Source organism: Pituophis catenifer, unplaced genomic scaffold (genome assembly GCF_029215685.1).
Source record: "Pituophis catenifer annectens isolate HBS135680 unplaced genomic scaffold, rPitCat1.0.hap2 SCAF_2, whole genome shotgun sequence".
Classification (NCBI taxonomy): Eukaryota; Metazoa; Chordata; class Lepidosauria; order Squamata; family Colubridae; genus Pituophis; species Pituophis catenifer.
In genome coordinates, this window is record NW_027256882.1 from 193,462,725 (window position 1) to 193,485,097 (window position 22,373).

General features: G+C 39.7%; 1 protein-coding gene across 1 annotated transcript; it reads right to left on the reverse strand.

Annotated features, from left to right (window-relative positions):
- Nucleotides 1-12,456: 12,456 nt before the first annotated feature.
- On the reverse strand, nt 12,457-21,038 carry PTMS (parathymosin). The gene is made up of 5 exons (XM_070938429.1): nt 20,853-21,038; nt 16,959-17,027; nt 14,677-14,761; nt 14,512-14,579; nt 12,457-13,441 (listed from the first exon to the last, which is right to left on the reverse strand). Exons 1-5 carry the CDS (start codon nt 20,898-20,900, stop codon nt 13,391-13,393), a joined length of 321 nt encoding a protein of 106 aa, XP_070794530.1. The 5' UTR covers nt 20,901-21,038; the 3' UTR covers nt 12,457-13,390.
- Between the last annotated feature and the right edge of the window lie 1,335 nt (nt 21,039-22,373).

A 22,373-nucleotide genomic window follows, 5' to 3' on the forward strand; every position in this document is an offset into this window, starting at 1 on the left:
GCACATTTTGATCATGTGACCATGGGGATATTGGGACAGTCTGTATGAAAAAGTATGAAAAATTGTCATTTTTCCGGTGCTATTGTAACTTCAGACAGTCACTAAATAAATGGTTGTAAGTCGAGGACTAGCTGTAACTCCTTGTGTCATCTTGGCTTGTTCTGAAACTCAGCATTTAGTTGGACAAGCTTTCTTCAGTCTCTCGTTGCCTTTTCCTTTCTCTCTTTCATCTGCAGTTTTTAAAGTATTTGCAAGAAGCCACCAGGTTTATTTTGGTTTTTTCTCTTTCAGGATATTTTTGTTTGCTTCATGTTTAATTATGTCTTCAATTTCAGTCCACAGTCCTTCAGGCATTCTATTCCTCAGATCTGGCCCATTATATCTATTCTTTACCTTCACTATATAATCATACAGAAAATTGTTAAGATCAAATTGAGTTGGTCTCATTGTTCTTTTTTTCCTCCGTTTAAATTATAATTTTGCATGAGAGCGTCTGCATCAGGTCTTGTTTTAGTGGGTTCAACAGAGCTTCCCTGTCTGTTCTCAGGATATATTGCCCATTTTATTTCAATATGTTCCATCGTTCATCTACAGGTATTCAGTATTCTTTTAAGTTGTTAGATACTTGCTATGAACATTGAATTTTCTTGGCGGAACTTTTATTACCTGTCACCTGCTTTGTTTTTCTATACCAGAATCCCCCTTTATTTCACTTTATCCAAATGCTATTTTCTTCTTGCTTTAGCATTCAAGTTTCCTCTAATTAGGATGACTTTTTGCTGTTGTGTTGAAAAGGTTCTACCAACTGCAATAGAACACTTTCAGTTCCACTTCCTCTACCTCTCTGAACATATCATACTAGTAATATCATCCTGTCAGTTGTGGGGGGGGAGGAGACTGTTATATCAGAGCACTGACCTTTATGCTCTTTCATTAATACTCCCTCTCTTCTTAGGATTTCTTTCCCATAGACCTTCTGGGCCTTCTGTGCTGTGAAATGACTATGCCAGTCAATTTCAATTCACTGATTCCCGAAATGTTAATGTTCACTCTTGACAGTGCAGCTCCGACCATGTCAAGTTTCCCTTGCTTCATGGATCTGACACTCCACATGCCAATAGCCTAAAAATTGTTGCAGCATCCAATTTTCTTTTTACTTCTGGGATCCAGAAGTAGTGTTGGTATTTAATCCAGACTTAAACACCACTATTAGTTATACTTGGCCTCTGCTTTTCCTCTGTAGGTCAAGGGATACTTTCTGACCCACAGAGCTCATCTTCCAATAGTACGATGATGTTGTCTTCATTGTGAATGTCCATGTGATTTTTTGGGCAGAATACTAGGGTGAAATGTCTTTCCATCTCCAGTGGATAATAGCCTGACTTTCAATCATCACCTACCTGCCATTCATGAGGAATTCTTCTTATATAGAAGAATTCTATCATGCCTAACCATATAGGTCACAAAAGCATATGCCTATACTGTACCCCTTTGCTCTACAACAGCGGTTCTCAACCTGGGGGTCGCGACCCCTTTGGAGGTCTAACGACCATTTCGCAGGGGTCACCAAAGCCCTCTCTCGCCCCCCCACGCCTTCACTCACCATCACTCTCTGCTCTGTTGGATCGCCGGCCGTTCGCTTACCCCGCCCACTCCCAATCTATTGCTGCCTCCTGAGTCCCAGCTGATGGCTAGAGGAAAAAAAACTGTTTAAATTCTTGCCGCGGGGCTTCAAAGGGCCGCCCTATAGCCAGTGGTGGGATTCTGTCGGTTCCGTCCCGCCCCTTGCTATCATTATATCCATTTGCCAATAAATATATCCAATTGCCAATAAATAGTGGTGGGCGAGGGGCAGACGAGCCAACAATTTAACAAATGGTTCGGAGTTTTCTTGTAATTTTATTGGCCCACGGAGCTTCAGCATAGGCTAATTAGCCCTTGATTAGATCGGCTCCCAACTCTCAGCTGATTTGCTCTCAGCTGTTTTGCTCAGGGCTCTGCTGCTTGCTGGAGCAGATTTTTTTCCCCCTAGCTATGCTGAAAAACGAAACTGAAAGTAAAGCAGGCTGTTGGCTTTGCTATTGCTGCAACGTTGGAAAATTAGGCAGGCAGATTTCTTTTCTTTTTCCTCACCAAAAAAGGTAGGTGCAAACAATGGGAAATTTAGGGAAAAAGAGGAGAGTTCAAGATTTTAAAACACAAAAGAAAAAAAGCTCTATTTAAATAGGGAATTGTAATAATTGAGATACTATTAATTGTATATTGTGTTGAAAGCAGAAATGGTTAAGTTGTGGTTTGGAGGAATATATGGGGGAAATTATTTGGTTTATTATTATTGGTAAATATAATTAATTGATTTGTAAGAAATTGGATTGCATGGAAATAATTGGAATATTCATGTTCATATTGATTAATATACAAAAAAGGTAGTTATATAACTAATTGATTTATATTAAAATGTTGAATTTATATTAAACAACTGCAATATTACATAATTAACCAATGTGAGGATGGATATAAAAATAGATGACAATGGGAAGGGGTATAATATAGAATAGAAGGGAAAAATTGAATTTGATTAAGATTAGAGATGAGGATGAAGGGTAATATTGGTTTTTTACAAAAATAGATGAAGAATAAATATGGCAAAAAGGAAATATAGAAATTGTAAATTTAATTGAAATGACTAAACGCTGTTTAAATTTGTGAACCGGCCAAATACTCTGTTCAAAGAAAATACATTGTATGTTTGTATGTGTGTTTCTAATTATTGTTATTTATTCCTATTTGTTCTCTTTTATTCTTTAAAGTTTAACAATTCATTCTTTATCTTAATATCTTTATATTTGTTTGGGGTTGGCTTTCTTCTCTTTCATCTTTTTTATTGTACAGCATTTTTTCTCCTCAAACCTACCACCTCTCTCTTTTCTTTTCTTTTCTTTTCTTTTCTTTCCTTCTTACTTTCTCTTCCTCCCCCTCTTTTTCTCCTCCCTACTTCCTCTTCCTTTCTCCTTCTCCTCCTCTCTTCCTCCCTCTCTTACACTCACTCCTACTTTAATTTCCCTTCCCTTCCTTCATCCCTCTCTATTGCTGTATCCTTTTATGCATATGGACTACTCAGAGGGCTGAAAAAGTTATTTCTGACTGGTCCTCGCACTTTTGACCAGTCCTCGAACTTACGACTGTCCTCACATTTTACGTTTTTGCCCTATCTTGTCACCATGGTGAAGAGAAGCAGTTGTGAAATGAGTGACACGGTTGTTAAGAATGCTACAATGGGCATAAATGATGACCAGTCATAAGTGCGAAGACCGGTCAAAAGTGCGAGGACCTGTCAGAAATCACTTTTTTCAGCCCTCTGGGTAGTCCTTTTGTGCACATGGACTACTCAGAGGGCTGAAAAAGTTATTTTTGACTGGTCCTCGCACTTTTGACCAGATCTCGAATTTACGACTATCCTCACATTTTACGTTTTTTGCCCTATCTTATCACCATGGTGAAAAGAAGCAGTTGTGAAATGAGTGACATGGTTGTTAAGAATGCTGCACGGGCATAAATGTGAGGATGTTCATAAGTGTGAGGATCAGTCAAAAGTGCGAGGACCTGTCAGAAATAACTTTTTTCAGCCCTCTGAGTAGTCCCTATACACATAGCCATGGTCACCCGGTCACATGACCAGCTAGCCACGCCTACCCAATCACATGACTTCCAAGCCACGCCCACAGAACCGGTAGTAAAAAAATTTAGAACCCACCCCTGGTTGGGGGTCACCACAACATGAGGAACTGTATTAAAGGGTCGCGGCATTAGGAAGGTTGAGAACCACTGCTCTACAAGATAAGAATTCTCTCTCTCTCTCTCTCTCTCTCTCTCTCTCTCTCTCTCTCTCTCTCTCTCTCTCTGTGTGTGTGTGTGTGTGTGTGTGTGTGTGTGTGTGTGTGTATTTGTTTTCTGAGGTTTTCGCGGATGTTTGTATGGGTGTTCTGAGGTTTTTGCGGGTGTTTGCTCCTAGAAGCACGAAGCCGAAAACACCAGCCTGAAGATGACGAATGAGACTTTGTTGAAACGTCGCCAAGACACTTCCAATTTTACGTGGGAGAAAACCCGAATAACCAAAAACCTACATATATATATATATATATGGTAGAACCTGGCTAAAGAGACATACACATAAAACCTACGAAAAAGAAAGAAAGCTTCTGCCAATCTAACAGTTCGAAAGCACATTAAAAAATGCAAGTAGAAAAATAGGGACCACCTTTGGTGGGAAAGTAACAGTGTTCCATGCGCCTTTGGTGTTTAGTCATGCCGGCCACATGACCATGGAGACATCTTTGGACAGTGCTGGCTCTTCGGCTTGGAAACGGAGATGAGCACCGCCCGCTAGAGTTGGGAATGACTAGCACGTATGTGTGAGAGGAACCTTTACCTTTACCTTATAAGTATTTTTAACATGCACTTCAAATCTTCTTCCCTTTCTATTGCTTCTAATACTTTTGAACTTTTCAGTTGCTGAAAGATATTACATTCATAAATCCTCCCCCAAGTCTAAGTTTTATGACTGATAATAACAGTTGCTTTCTTAAATTAAGAATTCAAGCTCTCCAGTTTATTTATATAGTTCTATGTTTAGTATCAGACAATTTAGATACTTCCTGATTCTTCACAAATATAGTTATTCTCTTGTTACCTCTTCCCATGCCCAAACCCTTATCTGGAGTAACCTTCACAAAATTAAAATTAAACTTCGTTTGAAGATGCCCAATTTATGTATGGCTGCATCCATTCTTCACCATCCTTTTGAGCTGCAACCCATTACCTGCCAGCAGTCTGTCCTCCAGACATTGCAGGCTGTGATCCCAGAAAGGAAATCTCAATTTGATTTGGAAGCAGTCATTGACTTGTGGCCATCTAGTGGCGCTCTGGGCTTTTGCAGATGAAATTTACAGTAGTAGTCTTATTTCTACAGCTGTAAGATGTTCAGGAAATACAGATGCCGTTTTAGGCAGTACAGATAGTCCTTGACTTACAAAAGTTCGTTTAGTGACGGTTTGAAGTTTACAATGGCACTGAAAAAAGTGACATGACTATTTTTCACACCTATGACCATTGCTGACCGTATGGTCAGGTGATCAAAATTCAGATGATTGACAACTGATTCATAATTAGCTGCCTGGTTGTAGTGTCCTAGGATCATGTGATCACCTTTTATGACCTTCTGACAAGCAAAGCCAGTGGGGAAGCCAGATTCACTTAAAAACCATGTTACTAACTTAACAACGATCCACTTAAAAACTATGGCAAGAAAGGTTGTAAAATGGGGCAAAACTCACTTACCAAATGTCTCGCTTAGCAACAGAAATTTTCGGCCCAGTTGTGATCATATGGCGAGGACTACCTGTATCATTTCTCTCCATGTGGATCAAAAAGAGGGGAAGATTATTGGGCTTGATGAGTCTTTGAAGCTGCTTTTTCACATCCCTAATCTAGGCACCCAGGAGAGAGCTTTGGGGAAGGTTGACATAAAATTTTTGTATACATCAAGATGGCAATTCATGAATCTTCCTCTATAGCCTAATATATTTGTGAAGTTTTAGTTGTTCTTCTTATCATAAAACATTCAATTCAAATGAGCAAGGTAACAAGAACAGTGCAACTATCATGGTTTATTCCCAATTCAGCAATAATAGTTGAATTCAGCAATAATAGTTGAAACATCCTTTTCATTTGGGATGAACTCTGTCTGTACCAAGGAGACCTTCAACATATGAGTATGTGATAGTGCACCCACCCCTCATAGATAACGGAGTGCTTTCAGTTGAAAGACATCCAAAGGCATCTGGGCTCTTGTTCCCACTGGTGTTAAAATCTGTGTGGTTACACAAATTTGCAAATCTATTAGTAACCCTAATCCATTTGGTGGTGAGGGAATTAACTGAAACAATTGAAATAAACTGATGCAATCGGTGCATGAAAGGCAGGCAAAACAATTTTGCTAGGCAAAAAAAGAACAAGAGCTGTATTGGTCTGTTTGTCAGTCTTTCCCTCTTTGACAGCTTCTTCAAAAAATGGGGAAACGTTTATAAATGAAAGAAGACAATAGAAGACTCATCTGAAAGTGCTTATGGTTTCTGGGTTCAAGAACCGTTTTTGCCAATCATTTCAGCAGCTACAGTATTTAGGCAACTATCTTAAAAAGACATGATTTCATTATATGGTAAAAACCTTATACAATATAATGAAATCTCAATTTACCAAGCTTTGTTCCAGTGATTTAACCTCGTTCGCTAATGATATCATTACCCAAATGATGCAAATTATGTAATTTATGTCAATTTATGGCATTTGCATAATGGCAACATAGCAGAAATTATGTGAATCCCTGAAGTGTTATTCTCATCTATTTAAAAGACATTCCTGAAGAATAGACACCCAATCTCTGCCCACCATTGCCTTTTAGAACAATATTTCACTGTGCATCACAATAGAATACATATGAATATTGTAGTATAAGGTTATGTTCTTTTTTAGCAATAAACGATTGAGGATTTAAATATATTATTTTATTTTATTTATTATTTAAATTTCTATACCGCCCTTCTCCTTTCAGACTCAGGGCGGTGAACAGCCAAAAATAAAACATTTGTACACAAAAGTTAAAATAGTTTTAAAATAATTAAATAAAGTTTGGCCCATAATTTAAAACATTTCAATTAAAATCAGAATCAAAATCAAAATTATATATATATATATATATATATATATAATGGCCTACTGATGAAAGCAAACGAGCTAGAAATGGATCTATTTAGGTCTCCCACCTAGCAGTTAGAGCTTGCTAGCTGTTAGAAAGGAAAAAAGCCCAGAACCGAGTAGATGTGATTCTACTGAGCTGGAGAAACTTGATTCAAATGTGGACTTAGTGGAGAGTTATTTATTAAAGAAGCCGAACAAATTACCTCTTTCATGGATGTACTGGATTTATACTTTTGCCATATGCAGACTTATTACCATACAATATATGATGGTCATAATGAAATGCATAAAGCAAATAGGAAATAACCAAGTTCAAGTACCCTGAGAATTAAACAATAGAGTCGTATGGTGAAAATAATAAATAATTATAATTTTTTTAACTAAAAGATTTAATGCTGATCAAAAAGTATTTTAAAGGAAGTTTATCCAAAACTCTTCAAAGTGTTTCAGCAACTTGACTGAAGGAGGATAACCTGCCCCAAATATAGAGGGAACTTGGAAAGGAGATTTAGGATTGTCTGAAAAGGGTTGCAGCCTTTCTGAAGGTTTATTATTACAAACAACTGAAGAAGACCTCCTTCTACTAAAGATTTAATAATTTTTAAAAGACTAATGTGTGTAACACAATGCAAGTAAAATATGTTATAGAAAAAGATTACAGAGATCTTGTCCTTTTACCTTATTTACAAAGCTCTATAAGTCAGGGTCATCCAATTAAAACTTTGGAGCAAATACAGGGTCTTTCCTCACTACTGATTTCTAACACTATCTACCTGTCCTGGAGTTGTTGTGATAATTTATAATCCCGCTTGCTGATTTCCCTGTCTAGCTTCTATTTTCAATTATAGCCAGGCATCTGATTCCCCTCCAAGGTACAGTCTAACAGAGTTTACCCACTTTGGATGGTGTCACAATAAGTGGCAATTATCTTACTACCAGTAAAACTGACTGCTGAGCCTTCCTCATCTGGATAACCAACAAGGTGGTGATAGTCTTGGGTCATGGTAGAAAGAAGAAAGAATTTGCATTGCCTTGGGAGATGAGGAGGATGCCGTCCATCAGTGCATTATATTGCCATGTTTCTCCTCTGAAGATCTAATAGCAAAGTGGAGTTAATGGGAAACAGTGGAAGTAGATCCAGATTAACCTTCTTTTCCAAAAACTTGATTCAATTATCAGCTCCATAGTATCATGTTCTCTTTTGCTCACCACGATAAAAATTCATATCCAAAAAAGATGTTTGCTTAATGGCAGATTCCACCAACTTCTATTAATCCACACCTCAGTTACATGCACATTGCACAGATAAATCATCTATAATGCATCAAAGATATCCTGCTGAAATAATCAGTTGTTGCATGTACACAATTCTGTTTGACAGGAAGCTTGCAAAACTCACTGACAGGCCAAAATGCTTGGCAGGCAAAAAAAGAAACAAGAGCAGCCTCATCTGTCTTCAGGGATTTATTATAAAGTTGGGAGGGTTTCATTTTCTAAATATTTTGCATAGTGTTTACCATTGGTAGCAGCGAGAGCAGCTGTATTTGGTTACTGGTTTCCCCCAAGTAAGGAGAAGAAAATAGTATATGCTTAGAGGTATGGTTTTCTCACATGCCACTTTACATGACCTTTAAAAGAACAGGGCATGCTATTGCCTAATTCATTTTTATTTCCATCTCCCTCACTGATAACATAGATAATTTCCTCTATAGAAGCTTAATTTGGTGGATAATAGTTCTCTATTTATTGTCTTCATTCAACATCACTTGTTATTTACTCTTGCCTTTTCTATTTAGTCACTGTTACACTGTATAAAATACCCTCCTATAAAAGCTTTCCTTGCATCCCAAACGATTTTTACTTCTACTGTATGTCTCTATTAAGATTATTCTCAAAATATTATTTTACCTTTTCTATCACAATGCTCTACTATTGCTTCCATTTTCAGTTTGTTGTAAGGATTAAAATAATATTTTAAAAGCTTTTAGTTTTAATTTCGAGGAAGAAAATTCATTCCTGTTCAAATGGAAGGCTTACCTTTCAGATCTCTATGCAACATTACAGTTCAGGGGTATCACCAAAGAAAAGAAGGAAACAGCTTATCTAGTATTTTAAAGACAAGAGAGAGATAAAAGAGAAAGATAGAGAGGGGGACCAACCCTCCTTGACTTGTTCCTGACTACAGGAATATTGCAGTACATTTTTAAAATATACTAGATATCCTACAGTGGGAACAGGAGTGACTTTAGACTGGCTTCCCCATTGGGTTTCCTTCTAGTAGGGAGCATCGGAAATCTCCCTCTCTCTCTCCCTCTCTTCCTTCTTTCCCCCTTCCCTTTCCTTCCCTTCCCTGCAGGCAATTAAGTGGCTGCTGCTGGGTGTGGGAAAGAGTGAGGGATTTACAAGACCGGCTGGGAAACTGTCACAGAACATTGAACATGAAGATTCCCAAATTTCCTTCCCTTGGGAGTTATGAGTTCTGGATTTTGGACTCATTCTATAATTTACTCCATATGAGGTACCTTGGTTCAATAATTGTTGCATTATGAAGCACTATTTCACCAGTTAAAAGTCATGACACCAGTTTGAATAGTATATAAACTGAATCAATTTGTAAATGATTTGTGGCTTTTCCGGCCACTGCAGTATAGAAATAACATTTATATAAAAACATGAATATCTTCTTTACAATTGATGCACTACACATATATGATTCATGTCACTGGTTAAGTGCAAAATGCCTTGTGAAAAGTTGCCTGATTGATTGCTCCTGAGACAGGCATTTGGTCGAATTAAATCCAGTTTATTCATGCAATTTGCAAAGATCGTCCTTGGCTTCTGTTCCGAGCAATGCTAAGTGTGGCCACCAGAGGGAACAAAAGGAACCAAATTCATGCACATTCTGTATATCCAGGCTTTCTTAGATCAATTGTAGGAAAGTGATTTTTTTAATCACGTCAAAAATTCAGGGCTTTCTCTTTAACATTGGATTGAATAATAATTAGAAAAGTGCTAATGCATTTTGCAAATTCAGAGCTGATTCACAAGTCATATAAATTTTCATCATCTGAATCCGATAAGCATTCTACTCTAATAGGCAGTTGCACTGTGATATAAGAGAGTCCCAAATCAGAATATGCAACTTCCTCAATCTGATTATAATTGCTAAAGAAAGATCATTTAGAACAGTGTTTCCCAACTTTGACAACTTTAAGCCAGCTGGGGAATTCTGGGCATTGAAGTGCATCCATTTTAAAGTCGCCAAACACTGGTTTAGAGCGCTGCAGAAATTACATTTTATGGTACTAATCTGCTTGAGAAAGGCAACCTTTGTGGAACTCTGTGAATTCAGATTTCAGGAAAGCTGTTATGTTTGAATATTTTCCCAAATAGAACTTCAGCAGCAAACTGCATGCATGCATAGAAACAGGAATGTTCTCTGGAGCAACCAGAGCTGATGCTGTGAGAGCATTGCTCCAAAATGGCCACCAAAATGGCCACCAAAATGGCTGTCTCACTATTCAGAGCTTGTCCTTTTAGAAAGAGAGGAATAGTTTTTCTTCTCAGGCCTCCTGATTTCAGTGATGGCACCTATAATCCAGTTTGTAGCAACAGCATCTCTAAAGGCTTTCTCTAGCCTCACAAGAGTGCCATTTAAGGGCCAGGCAATCCTTTTTATTCTCCTAGACATGTTTACTCTTCTATACATCTATTTTATTGGTCATTTGTAAGCTGCTTTGCACTGTGATATGATTGTTGTAGCATTTTAAAATGTAATGTTGTAAGTAGGTTTCATGCATTTTATTTCACGGGAAGAATTATCTGAGCCAGCTTAACTTTTTTTCAGATCAGTTGGTAGCTTCCACCCAGCTGGGCTTTCAGGCCCCTGTAAATCTTACAATACCCCTTAGCAGGAATGTAAGGCTTCCATATAATTTACAGTACTGTCCATGTACAATGCCTCTAATGCCAAACCTCTCCCAAGGAATTCCCTTTTATCTATCCATAGCCAATCCTCCCAAATAGTCCTCTCATCAAAAGTTATTCCTTGCCTTGAAACCTTCCCACATTTTGGTCCAACTCCTTTTTAGAGGATCAGTCTGTGATTCTTTGTTCTAAGCAGGAAATGTGTAGATTCTGTGGGGCATCTGCTGCACAATCTGTGTTCAGTACAACTTGTTCCATTTCCCTCTCCAGCATTATGATGCTCTGATTCCAGCCAAACCTATAAATGCTTGAGACTGCATTGGTTGAATCTGTGGTAATTCAATATAGGGACAGAACAATGCTGTAAAAACTTTCCTGATGGTCAATCCAACTATTAACTAGAACTCAAGGAATCTTGCATAGAACTGCAATCTAATAAAATAGTAATCCCTCACCTCCAGGAGTTTGCCAACAGGCTTCCGTATAGAGAAAGCATATTCAGGTAGCCCTCAACTGAAAACCATTCATCTAGTGTCCGTTTGAATTTACAACGGCACTGGAAAAAATGATTTATTACCAAATCTCACACTTATAACCATTGCAGCATCCCCATGGTCACAGGATCAAAATCCAGGTGCTCGACATGTATTTTTTGTACTGTTCCAGGGTCATTTGATCACCATTTGCAACCTTACCAGCCAGCTTCAGATGAGCGAAGTCAATGGGGGAAGCCAAATTCGCTTAACAATTGCACGGCTTTGCTTAACAACTGTGGTAGAAAGGTTGTAAAATGGGGCACAATTAACTTAACAACTGCCTTGCTTAACCACAGAAATGATGGGCTCAATTGTAGTCATAAGGTGAGGACTACCTGTAGGTTGAAATCTGCTCACTTTTAGCACTAAGTGTATCACATATCCTAAGCTAAATAACAGATCATTGTTGATCACTGAAAAACTGATTCACAAAATTACAAAGTCATCACAAAAACTTCAAAAGGAAGCTCCACTATAGTTTAATCAAAAGATTTTGAAACCATGTTTTTTATTCATTACTGTTACTATGTGTAACTCTTCTTACCCCTTTTGGCTCCTGTAGAATTAAGATAGATTTATGCACAGCGTAAAGAAAACGGGTTTTTTTCCCTTTCTCTCCCCCAGAATATTAAATTTCTAATATTTTTCTTTGCATAATAACAAACTCCAGATTTTGTTACCAAAAATCAGGATTAACAACCAAGCTGGAGAAGTATAAAAGGGAATAAATGCATAAGGAAGGTATCAGTGACTACTAGCTATCAGCTTCAAATTACTATAATCTCAAAACCATTTGCTGGACAACAAAAGTTGGAGATCCATACACGTGTCTGCTGCTTATAGGCTTTTCAGAAGGTCTGGATCAGTCATCAAGGCATCAGAATGGAGGAATAAATGTGTCTTTGATCTGACAGAATAAGTATCTTTTGTTCTTACCTGTACCATTATTTTTCAGCCCCACAGCTGACTGGTTTTTCCCACGTATGGGAATAATTAAAGGGTGTTTCCATCTAAATCTATCATCAAACTATGGCCTCTCTTTTATCCTTAACTTTTTAAAATATAACTACAAACGGGAGATGATTAAATGCCAACTAGGAATAGAATGTATTGTTAAGTTAGCAAGGTTTGTTAGTTTAAGAAAAATAAATTATTGTGTACTAGATCTGACTTGAACTGAATGCAGATGATTGTGCCATCTGCATGGCAAATTTTCCAAAGCAAAAATTATCTGAAATCTTTTTGAAAGGTTTTTTTATTTACAGTGCTAAACAATATATATATTTATATATCTCATCCTCATAATGTCTGTGCCATAGAAAATACTGCAGATGGATCTGCTTTAATTTACAAAGAAAAACAACCGAAGAACCTGACAGGAACAAGGGAGAAATCAGACTTTGGTCCCCTAATTAAAAAATAACAAACACCCAAAATGGGAAAAAAAACCACACTGAATCACACATTACTTTACACATTAAAAACAAGCTTTGCCTCCAGGAAGAAAAAAGTTCACCAGATTCAGCTTGCTGCCTGTCATTTAAATTTGTACAAAATGCATTAATTAAAAACTGTAAATATTTTTTTTTAAGTAAAACACATTTCACTGTATTATCATCATCACCACCATCACTACATTTTGACTTTTTCCTGCAATAGAAAGGGAACAGGCACAGCCCAGGAACACATCGTGGCAAATTTCCCTGGCCCTGGACTTCCTGTGTGCCAAATGTGATTTAACCCTTTCAGCACCATAGAAACTCCACAAGGTTGTGGAAGGGGCCAAGAGGAACGGGCAGGGGTGAAGTGCTGGATGGGAGCAGGGAGGAGTTTGCAAGGAGGTGTTGAAAGCTGAGGAGGCGTGAGGATCTCAGGCAGCAATTGTGAGGGTGTTCTGGGAAGAGATCGGAGGAAGCAATGTTTCTAAAGACTGGAGCTATCTGAATGGAGGGTGAAGGATAATGAAACTGTAGAGAGCACTGTAATATGGAAACAGATCTTGGAGCTGGAGAAGAGCTTCCTTCAGCTTCCTCTTGACAGAAAGCACATTGAACTCCTCTTCTTCCTCATCTGCAGCTACAGCACTACAGAGGCTGCCTGCACAGACAGAGGAATGAAGGTGTGCGGATAGTTGGACAGCGGAGAAGAGGATGTAGATGGAGCCAAGAGGATCAAGCTGAAGAGCCATTTTCTGTCTTCTTTCTTTTCGGGTCAACTTCATCCTTCAACAGAAAAAGGTGGATGTATTTGGTAAGAAACACTTTGGCTTTAATACAGGCGCTTCTAACTCAGTTGATTGGTTAGTGGAAAATCAAAGAACTGATGCATCGGTTGCGCCAGCCAGCAATTTGGAAAGTGAATCCCAGAGGTTTCTGTAAAATAATCACTGCTGTGGATCCACAAGACTCATAGAGATATATCTCTTCTTTATTTGTGCCTATAATGTTAAATTTCTTGCCTGACAATAATAACTCTTTTGGGTTCCAGATGCCACCTCCAATTTTAAGCTATGATCTGAGGACAATTTTAAGCTATGATCTAATGTGTGAAAAATAGCCACAATCTTGAAAGATATTGATATTTTTACCAGTGAGGTTCCACTATATGTTAACTTTTTAAAATATTGATAAAAATCCAGAAATGCAGCTACTGTATTATTATCAGTTTGAACTTGAGACCCAAAAGTGCAGTCAGTCTGATCTATTTGTGTTACTTTTTGTTTACTGACTACCACACAGCAAGTCTGTGGGATGAGCAGGACTGGGGAATGAAGAACAATCAAGGTTCACTACCACCCATCTCCATGGAGGGACTGCCACCAAAATCTTGCCTCATGTTAGAAATTGTCTAACTCCACTCTATATTCTACTTGTCTAAAGGGTCTTCGGGAATTAAGATTTCCACGGAATCCTAAAAACAGGTTTCATGAATTGTTATGAAAATGGTGGAAAGAAGGGCAATGTCTTGTTAGCTATCAGTTCATTCCTAGGCCTGCGGTTTCAGATGCAAACCTTGCCATGATCCCTAGAAATTCTGAATGAAGACACACTTAGTCCAAAACTTCTCAACATACTTATATACTCAATCATCATATCTGTTGCCTTTATACAAAGGAAATTGTAAACTATCCAGAGTCATTTACATAATGAGAGGGGCAGTGTGTAAATTTGATAAATAAATTGCTGTAGTGTTGAATCAGCCCCTGGGTACTTAGGTGCTATATTGTTGCTTGCTTTCCCTGTATATTCCTACTAAGAAATTCCTGAACACATTAAACAGAGTTCCTACTCACCTCTTCCTGCTTCTTTTCTGCAGATCGTTTTACTGCATGTGTATCTGGTTCCCGTTCATTCTCATCATCTTGGAATTAGAATAAAGAGTAAATCAATGCTAATTAATCCACCCATGAAATTCACTTACCAAAAATTTATGAACTGTGTGGCTGACTTGTTCTTACCTTCATCTTCTTCATCCTCATCATCTACATCCTCAGGATTTGCATCTTCATCATCTTCTTCTTCCTCAGCTCCATTTTCATCATCCTGCATGAAGGAAAGTCCCATGATAAGTGTCACCTGCCAAACAGGTGTTCAATCCATTATCCTCATAAAGCTAACCCCAGCAGACTTTGGCTGTATTTATATCTGTTTATTTCAGCTCCTATCCCCAAGACAGGTTGAAACTATAGCCACCATTATTCTATTACACATATAGCTCACTCTTCTTTTGAGTCGTTGAGAATTCTAGCAACTCTCAGGACCAAAACTGCTTATTTTCATCAGCAGGACTGTGCTATGAACATATTTCTTTTTCGTCTTCTTATACCAACAGCTTTTCAAAGCACAGCTATCATTCTAGAGCGGTTGGCAAGCCTGTATGGGGATAGAGTAAGAATCAGAGCGGATGCATGCACATTCCACACACTATATTAGGCATTTCAACAACAGCTTCACTGCTAAGAGCCTAGACATATTTCTTTTAAATGTGTTGACATTATCACTTGAAAGATTTTCAGCCACATGTCAAATCCTAATTATGAGTTTCAAATGCTGGGTCAGATCTTCATTGATCTGTCATTATTGTTTTTCCTAGCAAATACTTTGTGACTAACACCTTTGAGTATCTTTGATACCTGCTTTATTTATAATTATGGAACCATTCCACAGTAACTTTGTTACTGTGCACTCCACTTCATCTTTGTTTTTATAGTTTACTCTGATAAAAAAAGAAATATTATGCAAAAGGCTGAATCAAAGTTTTGGGACACTACTGTGAATTATGCAGGAGAAGGATGGAAAAAAGAATCATATGGAACAATGTAAGATATACAGGTAAATATGTGATAAGCCCTAGTTAGAAACAGAATGCTGTACTATGTAAATGTGGTCTTTTGCAGCAATATATTTTTAATGGATTATGTGAAAGTCTTCCTTGTACTTCTTCCTACTTTTCCCTTAGGGACTTCTTCATTTTCATCTAATTTTGGATAGAGCACAAGTTATCTTGTCACCAAGACTTTTGGATTATACAGATTAGGGATAGAGCTTTTGTATCTATCATTTTTCTCCAAACTCCACTCCAGTCTTTGTACTTCTCTGCACAGAGAAAAAAAAAATCCCTGAAAGGTGGATGTATTTTTATTGTAGGGGGGAGCAACTTTATCCACCAATACCATACCAAATCTGGAAAGTTTCTAGGGAGGCAATCAACCCATGCCCATTCTGAGAATAAAACGTTAAATTGTGTCTTCTTAGCCTAATACCTACACAACTCTGCTCATTTGCTGGTTTTCTTCAAAACATGCTCCAAGATGTAGAAGGGGTTTTGGTAGCTAACAGCAATCTCACTTGCCCTCTGTGCTTCTGCCATCTGCATGGACTCCCTCCATGGCTTCCAAAGACAGATACAGATACAAAAGAACTGACCTAATGACAGCCTAGCTAAGCCAAAAGAAGCCACATATTTTGGAATATCTGCCAACTGTGCAGCTGTTAACCACAAAGTACTTACCAGGAAAAAAAAGAATGACAGATCTATGAAAAACTCACGCAGCATTTGAAAACCATCTGGGTTGCCCCTTTCTCTACCTGCTATTTGTTATGAAGGGAGAGAAAGGAAATGGTTCCTGTTCCTTTCCTAATTTTTCTCACAACTGGAATTCTAGGAACAAACCTTGGGAAGCCTCACTGGCCCTTTGACTTTTTATTGCCTTCTCTAGACTCTCCATTACCCCAGGTCTTCAGTTCTCCAATGCCTGAAGTCTGAGCCAATGAGAACTACTCTGCAATGTTTGTCCATTCATTCTTTGGTTTGGTCCATTATCCAGAGTCTTCTATTGCTGATAAGATTCTATTCCACTTCTTCCCAGGGTCTCATGGAAAGTTCACTTATGAAAAGAGGGATTGGAAACTGCACCACCATGCTGCTTTCAGAGGCATGCTTTTACTTTGCAACTCCAAAGCTTTATCAGTTGGCAGCAAAGAAAGGTGATGGCTGGCATTGTCATTCCCCTTTAGGCCACAAAACTTTTTTCAACTCATAGACTATGTTTATTGTTTTATCATTTCAAGCACCATAGGCTTGGTTCAATAATGATCATTAGAAGCAATGCAGGAGGTCCATCAAAAAAGTGAGATGTGGGCAGACCCATTCATTTCCTCATCTCGCCCTCTTTCTTCTGCCTCATTCTTGCCATGCCCCCTCACTTCTGTCTCCTGCATGAAATACAGGCCCAATTACCTCTATGATCTCTTTCTTGTCTTTGCGAGCAGACTTCTCCTCATGCTTTTCCTTCTTCTCTTTCAGCTCCTGAAAGAGGGGATGCAAACTACATTAATGTCACATTCAACATGGCTAGTATAATAAGAAATGTTGCAAAATAGTGAGGCAGCTGAAGGAGTGACTCAGCAATTGTTTTTTAAAGATCATTTAATGAAATGCAAAAGCAGCCAGGATTAAACATTATATGACAGAACATTGGAGAGATGCTTTGTACTTTTTACAAAAATCACAGTGTGTCACTGAAATCACACATGCCTGTTATTTTCACTCCTGTAACAAATAAGGAAACCCAGTTAAGGTAAAACACATTGAAATCCAACTGAGGGTTTGTCAATATTCAGTACTTGTTGCATAATTTACCTGTAGCCTGAGATATATACTCCAAATTGCACCTTTCACTAAACATGTGGAAGAATTCATCAATCCATCAGCATTCTTTTAATTGGACTGTGTGGAAATAACTTGCAAAAGGGTTGTGCTCTGTCCATTTCTTATGCTGCTATCTTTAATGATGCATAAAATCTGCAACCTGTTGTAACAACATCTGATGAAATAAGTACAACCCTTCTGATTGCTTCTTAAGTTGTAGGACATTAGAAGTAACATTAAATCTCCAATATGTTCAGCAATATACACCAAATATTACTTCTTTCTAAACAGGAACTCCTAAATATTCGCACGAATATCAACAAAGTGGCTTTCTTGTATCTATAATCCTTGTGATGCAGCTTTGCAGATAGGAATTCAAACCCTCTCTGTGCTACACGTTGTTACTTTAGCAAACATGTAACTCAACTGTATTCTAATAACTGATTCTGCAACTATCAACCAAGAACATGTTTACATGATTCAAAAAGCTTATTGAGATGGCAGAAACAATGAGAACCACCTTAGTCTAATGGTTAAGGCATCAGCTAGAAACCAGAGGGCTGTGAGTTCTAGTCCTGGTTTAGCATGAAAGCCAGCTAGATGATTTTGGCCCAGTCTCTCTCTCAGCCCAACCCATCTCACAGGTTTGTTGTTGTTGTTGTTGTTGTGGAAAGTAGGAGGAGGGAGGAGTATTAGGTATGTTTGCCATCTTGAGTTATCTATAACAATAAAGGCAGGATAAAGGTGCTTAGCAGGATAAGAGAGAAGACCCCACCCCCAAGCCATCTGTCCCGTTGGGGTTTTTTTTAGTCTCTATTTCATTCTTATTGATTTTAACTGTTATTTATCTTGCCATTGTTTTTTGTCCGCCTCTCAGAGTCATTCCATCAGATGGGCAGGATATAAATTTAAGACACACAGACACACACACAGACATACAAACACAGACACACACACACACAGAGGGAGGGAGAGAGAGAGAGAGAGAGAGAGATACAGATGGAAGGCAGGAAATATGTCCCATGAATACTCTACAATTTGTTTTTGTTTTTTGTATTGAGAATTTATAGAAAATAAATCTTTTTTAAAAAAAACCTGAATTCTACATCACTTCCTCCAAGGGCCAGCTAAACAATAAATCACTTTCTCTTTAATGCAACTACAACTAAAATTATGGTGTAGGCAAGTGTCAGTGTAAGATTGAAAGGTGGGGGGGGGGGAATGACGACAAAATGGTACAAGGAACCCAAATGAGAAAGGTTCCAAGCTGTCATTTTCCACTAGAGGGCATTGTGTTATTTTTGAAGACATAATATTTCTGATGCCTGCCAGCCACAGGGGAGCCTACTCTGGCCTAGTTACATGCTAATCTCACCTGAATTGATCGTTTGGGTAACAGACCCATAGCATCCAAATCTGCAGCTCTCTCTCCAAGCAGCTTTATTCAATACGTCCAGTCCTCAAATGAAAGTTTCACATTATCTTCTTCTTCCAAAAACCCAGGGGCCTTTATAATGGACCTAGTTCTGGATTTTCTCTGTAAAACAACTACCTTTTCATTGTACCCACTATCCTGCTATTTAGAGTAGCTTTCTGAATTCCCACAAGGATGGCCTGTGTCCAAAGTTATAGTGCACAATGGCCTTAAAACTTAAAAGCTCTCAGTGCAGGATGAAAGACTAGACATAAGCGCAGAATAGGCATCCTTCAGTTATAAAATAGCAAATAACTGTTCAGATCAATTCATCTCTGAAGGGCGCTGTTAAATTGGGTACAACAAACAACACAGAAGATCACTAAGCAGTCTCCCTTCTGAAACTGTTGCACAGAATTAAGCATATAGTTCTGGGCTACAAAACACTGCCTTACCCTATATGGAAAATTATTCAGCCAAGTTCCAGTTCTCTTTGGTTTTCATGACAGCAAAGCCAAAGCAGAAGCGAGGCTGAGTCCTCTGCAATGTTTAACCTTTATCCCCATGTCCCTGGCTGCTCTTAGGATTGTTTCAATTAATTATTTCTTTTCCTTCTCAACTGGTTAAAAAAAAACATTGTGCAAGCTTCAGCTCTGGAACATGAGCTGTTTGCCATTTGTCTGCGTTTTCCATTTATCTCCCCGTTTTCCAACAGGAAAAGTATCCTGTGCCATTGTTTGCCCTTCTCTATAAAGGCACAAGGGAAGCGAACAGCACAGTCTCATTGGATTCCACAGTTTACTTCCAAACAAACATTGGGGATCTTGCATCTCGAAAGCCTCTGTGTTTCATTCCATATGGAAGTGCTTAGTGACAAGACTCCTGTGCCTAATATTGTGACTAACATTTGACTATTTTTACTTCTCTTTTCACCTCCTCTTCAATTAATTTCAAACGGGTCTTATTCATAAACTAGTTGATGGAATGTAAATTAAAAAGTGTGTGTGGGGGGGGGAACCCTGCTGTGTGATATTATCTATCTCACCCCCACCCCAGAAAGACCTATGCGATTTTTCTAAGGGATGTTTTGTCTTATCCTTTGGGGACCATACCCCACAAGAACACAATAAGGCCGGTAACCCATTTTCTGCTCCGTTGAACGCCAGTAACGCCCGCTGCTTCCGGAACAGATGTACAGGGTAACGGTCGACCCGCTGAAGCCGCCAATACCTAAAATCTGATGCCACCGGAGCCCAGAGACTGAGCTGGCTACGGGAAGGACGCATATGCTGGCAACCTGGCAGGCAAGCGCGAGCCCGCGCGCACCCCCGCCCTTTAATTGCCTTCCATTTTTTTCCTGGCTTTGTGTTGCGCTCCTCCGCCTTACGGCTTTCTTCCTAATACAAGCGAAGCGGTTTAGCCTCCTCTGCCCTCCAAAGCACCCCGGTGGGAGGATCGGCCTCCTCCTTTCCAAGCAGCGCACCTTTCGAGCGCTGAGCCCAGGAGAGCGCGGGCTTTTGAAGAACTGAAGCCCCCCTCACCATTGTTGCCTGTCGGGGCTTTTCAAAAGAAGAACGATTTATCTCGGCGGAATCTTGGCGTCTGCCTTTACCGCCGTCAGTTTCCAAAGGCAAAGGACCTTTGGCAAAAATAAATAAATAAGGAGCCAAGGGCGCTTGGGGTTAATGGCACCGAGAGGAGGGCGCTCCCGGGAAGGGGGGGGTTGTTGGAAGGACCGAAGCCCACACACCGCCTCAGCGCGCCAGGAGCTTTTCTCGACCCCCGTCTCCAGCCAGGAGCTGCTCATTTCCAAGGAAACAAAAAAGGAAGCGCGCGCGGGGCGCAAGGAGGATGAGGGAGGGAGAAGGGAGCGGGCAGGAGAATCGGACCCGGGAGGCGGCTGGCGGCGGGAAAGGAGTCAAGGCGAGCGCTTCTTTCTTCCCCTCCTCCGCAGCTGCCTTTCCGAAAAAGTCTTGGCACGCCGCGGTCATTTCGGAATGGACCGAGCTTGGAAGGCGAGGGGCTCCCAGGTCCCGCGCGTAGTCACCGGCTCGATCTGAGCGTCTCACCTTGGCTCCGAGCTCCACCGGAGCCTCGTCGGCGGACTTCTCTGACATCCTGGCAGCAGCGAGAATAAGGCGAGGCAGACGAGATGCAGCTTCGAAGCAGGGACCTGCCAGCTGCCGCCGCTCTGCTCCCAAGCGCCAGGAACAAAATCCTTCTCTCCCGCGACAAGGCAGTGCCAGAAAAAGGGCTCGGTGACGAGAGAGCGGGGAGGGAGGGGCCTGCGGGGAGGGAGGGGAGAGATTAGAGGCAGAGGGGAAAGGAGCGAGTGGCAAGCGGGAAAGAACGGCTCGCGAAGCGGCAGCGCTGCGTTTTGCAAAACCAACGAAGATAGCTTTGCAAATAATTATCTATCGGACGGGTTAAAGGAGATTATGCCGTCCAGGGCTGCACCGAAAGCCATGAACCTGAGCTCGTGCCCTTGGGGACGCTGCCGTGTATGCTTTGTCCTGTTCCTTTGTTTGCCCTTTCTTTCGCCTGCACCGCCTACAGACGATCGCACACGCCCTTTGTACTACGCCGCGTTATTTATTTCAGATTAACCAAACGCCTATTTCTTGCTTTCCACCCAACGATCACGAATAAGCGCAGTTCTTTTTTTCCCCCCTCCATTCTGTCTGCCATTCTTGATTGTGACAAAACATGCGACAGGATTGTGTCCCGGCAAGAACGCCGGGTTCCTATTGCAATGGCAACATTTCCAGATATTGCCACTTTACAGCTGTGCGCTATATAATGTCACTCGGCAGCTTTCTGCATATGCTCAGAGAGGACTGGTGTTGCACAAGGATTGATTCTGCCAGTATCAAAACATTACGTTCACATTTGCCAAAGCACCAGCGTTAAGTAATCTTGTATGTGTGCTTGGAGTGCTGTGAAGGCTTCATGAGACAGTCCACATGCATGGATTCTTTACTTCTGCCATACTTGTCACCTGTCACACTGGATTAAAAATTTAAGTGCCAATCCTGCCTAATCGTTTGTATGCAACCAGAGATATAACCACTTTAAACTCATTTAAACTAAGGAATAATCAAGTATAAAAATTAAATGACATCATAAATAGTATCATAGTCTGAGTAACCACCTCTGGACTAGACAGTTGTCTTCAATGTTTCTGGAGACAAAGAAGCAAAGTTCCTACTCTTCTATTTGTCCATCAACAGACCCTAATCAGTCCACAATATCTAAGAAGAATGGATTTATTAAGTATTCAAAAGCCATATCATTCATTAATCATCAGCCCATAATTTCCAAATATCAGCTTTGGACAAATTAGAAAATAGCAGCCAAATCATAAAGGTCTACTTCACTATTTCTCAAGCTTGGCAGCTTGAAGATGTGTGGACCAACTCCCAAAGCTGCCTGAGGAATTCTGGGAGCTGAAGTCCACTGCCAAGCTTGAGAAACACTGGTCTACTTGACAGCCATATTCCAAATGTGAAACATTCTCTTCCCTGAATCCTGTTTTAGTGCTTTTTCCTTAGTTTTAAATAATGCTTTGCTGTACAACTGTCCTATAAAAC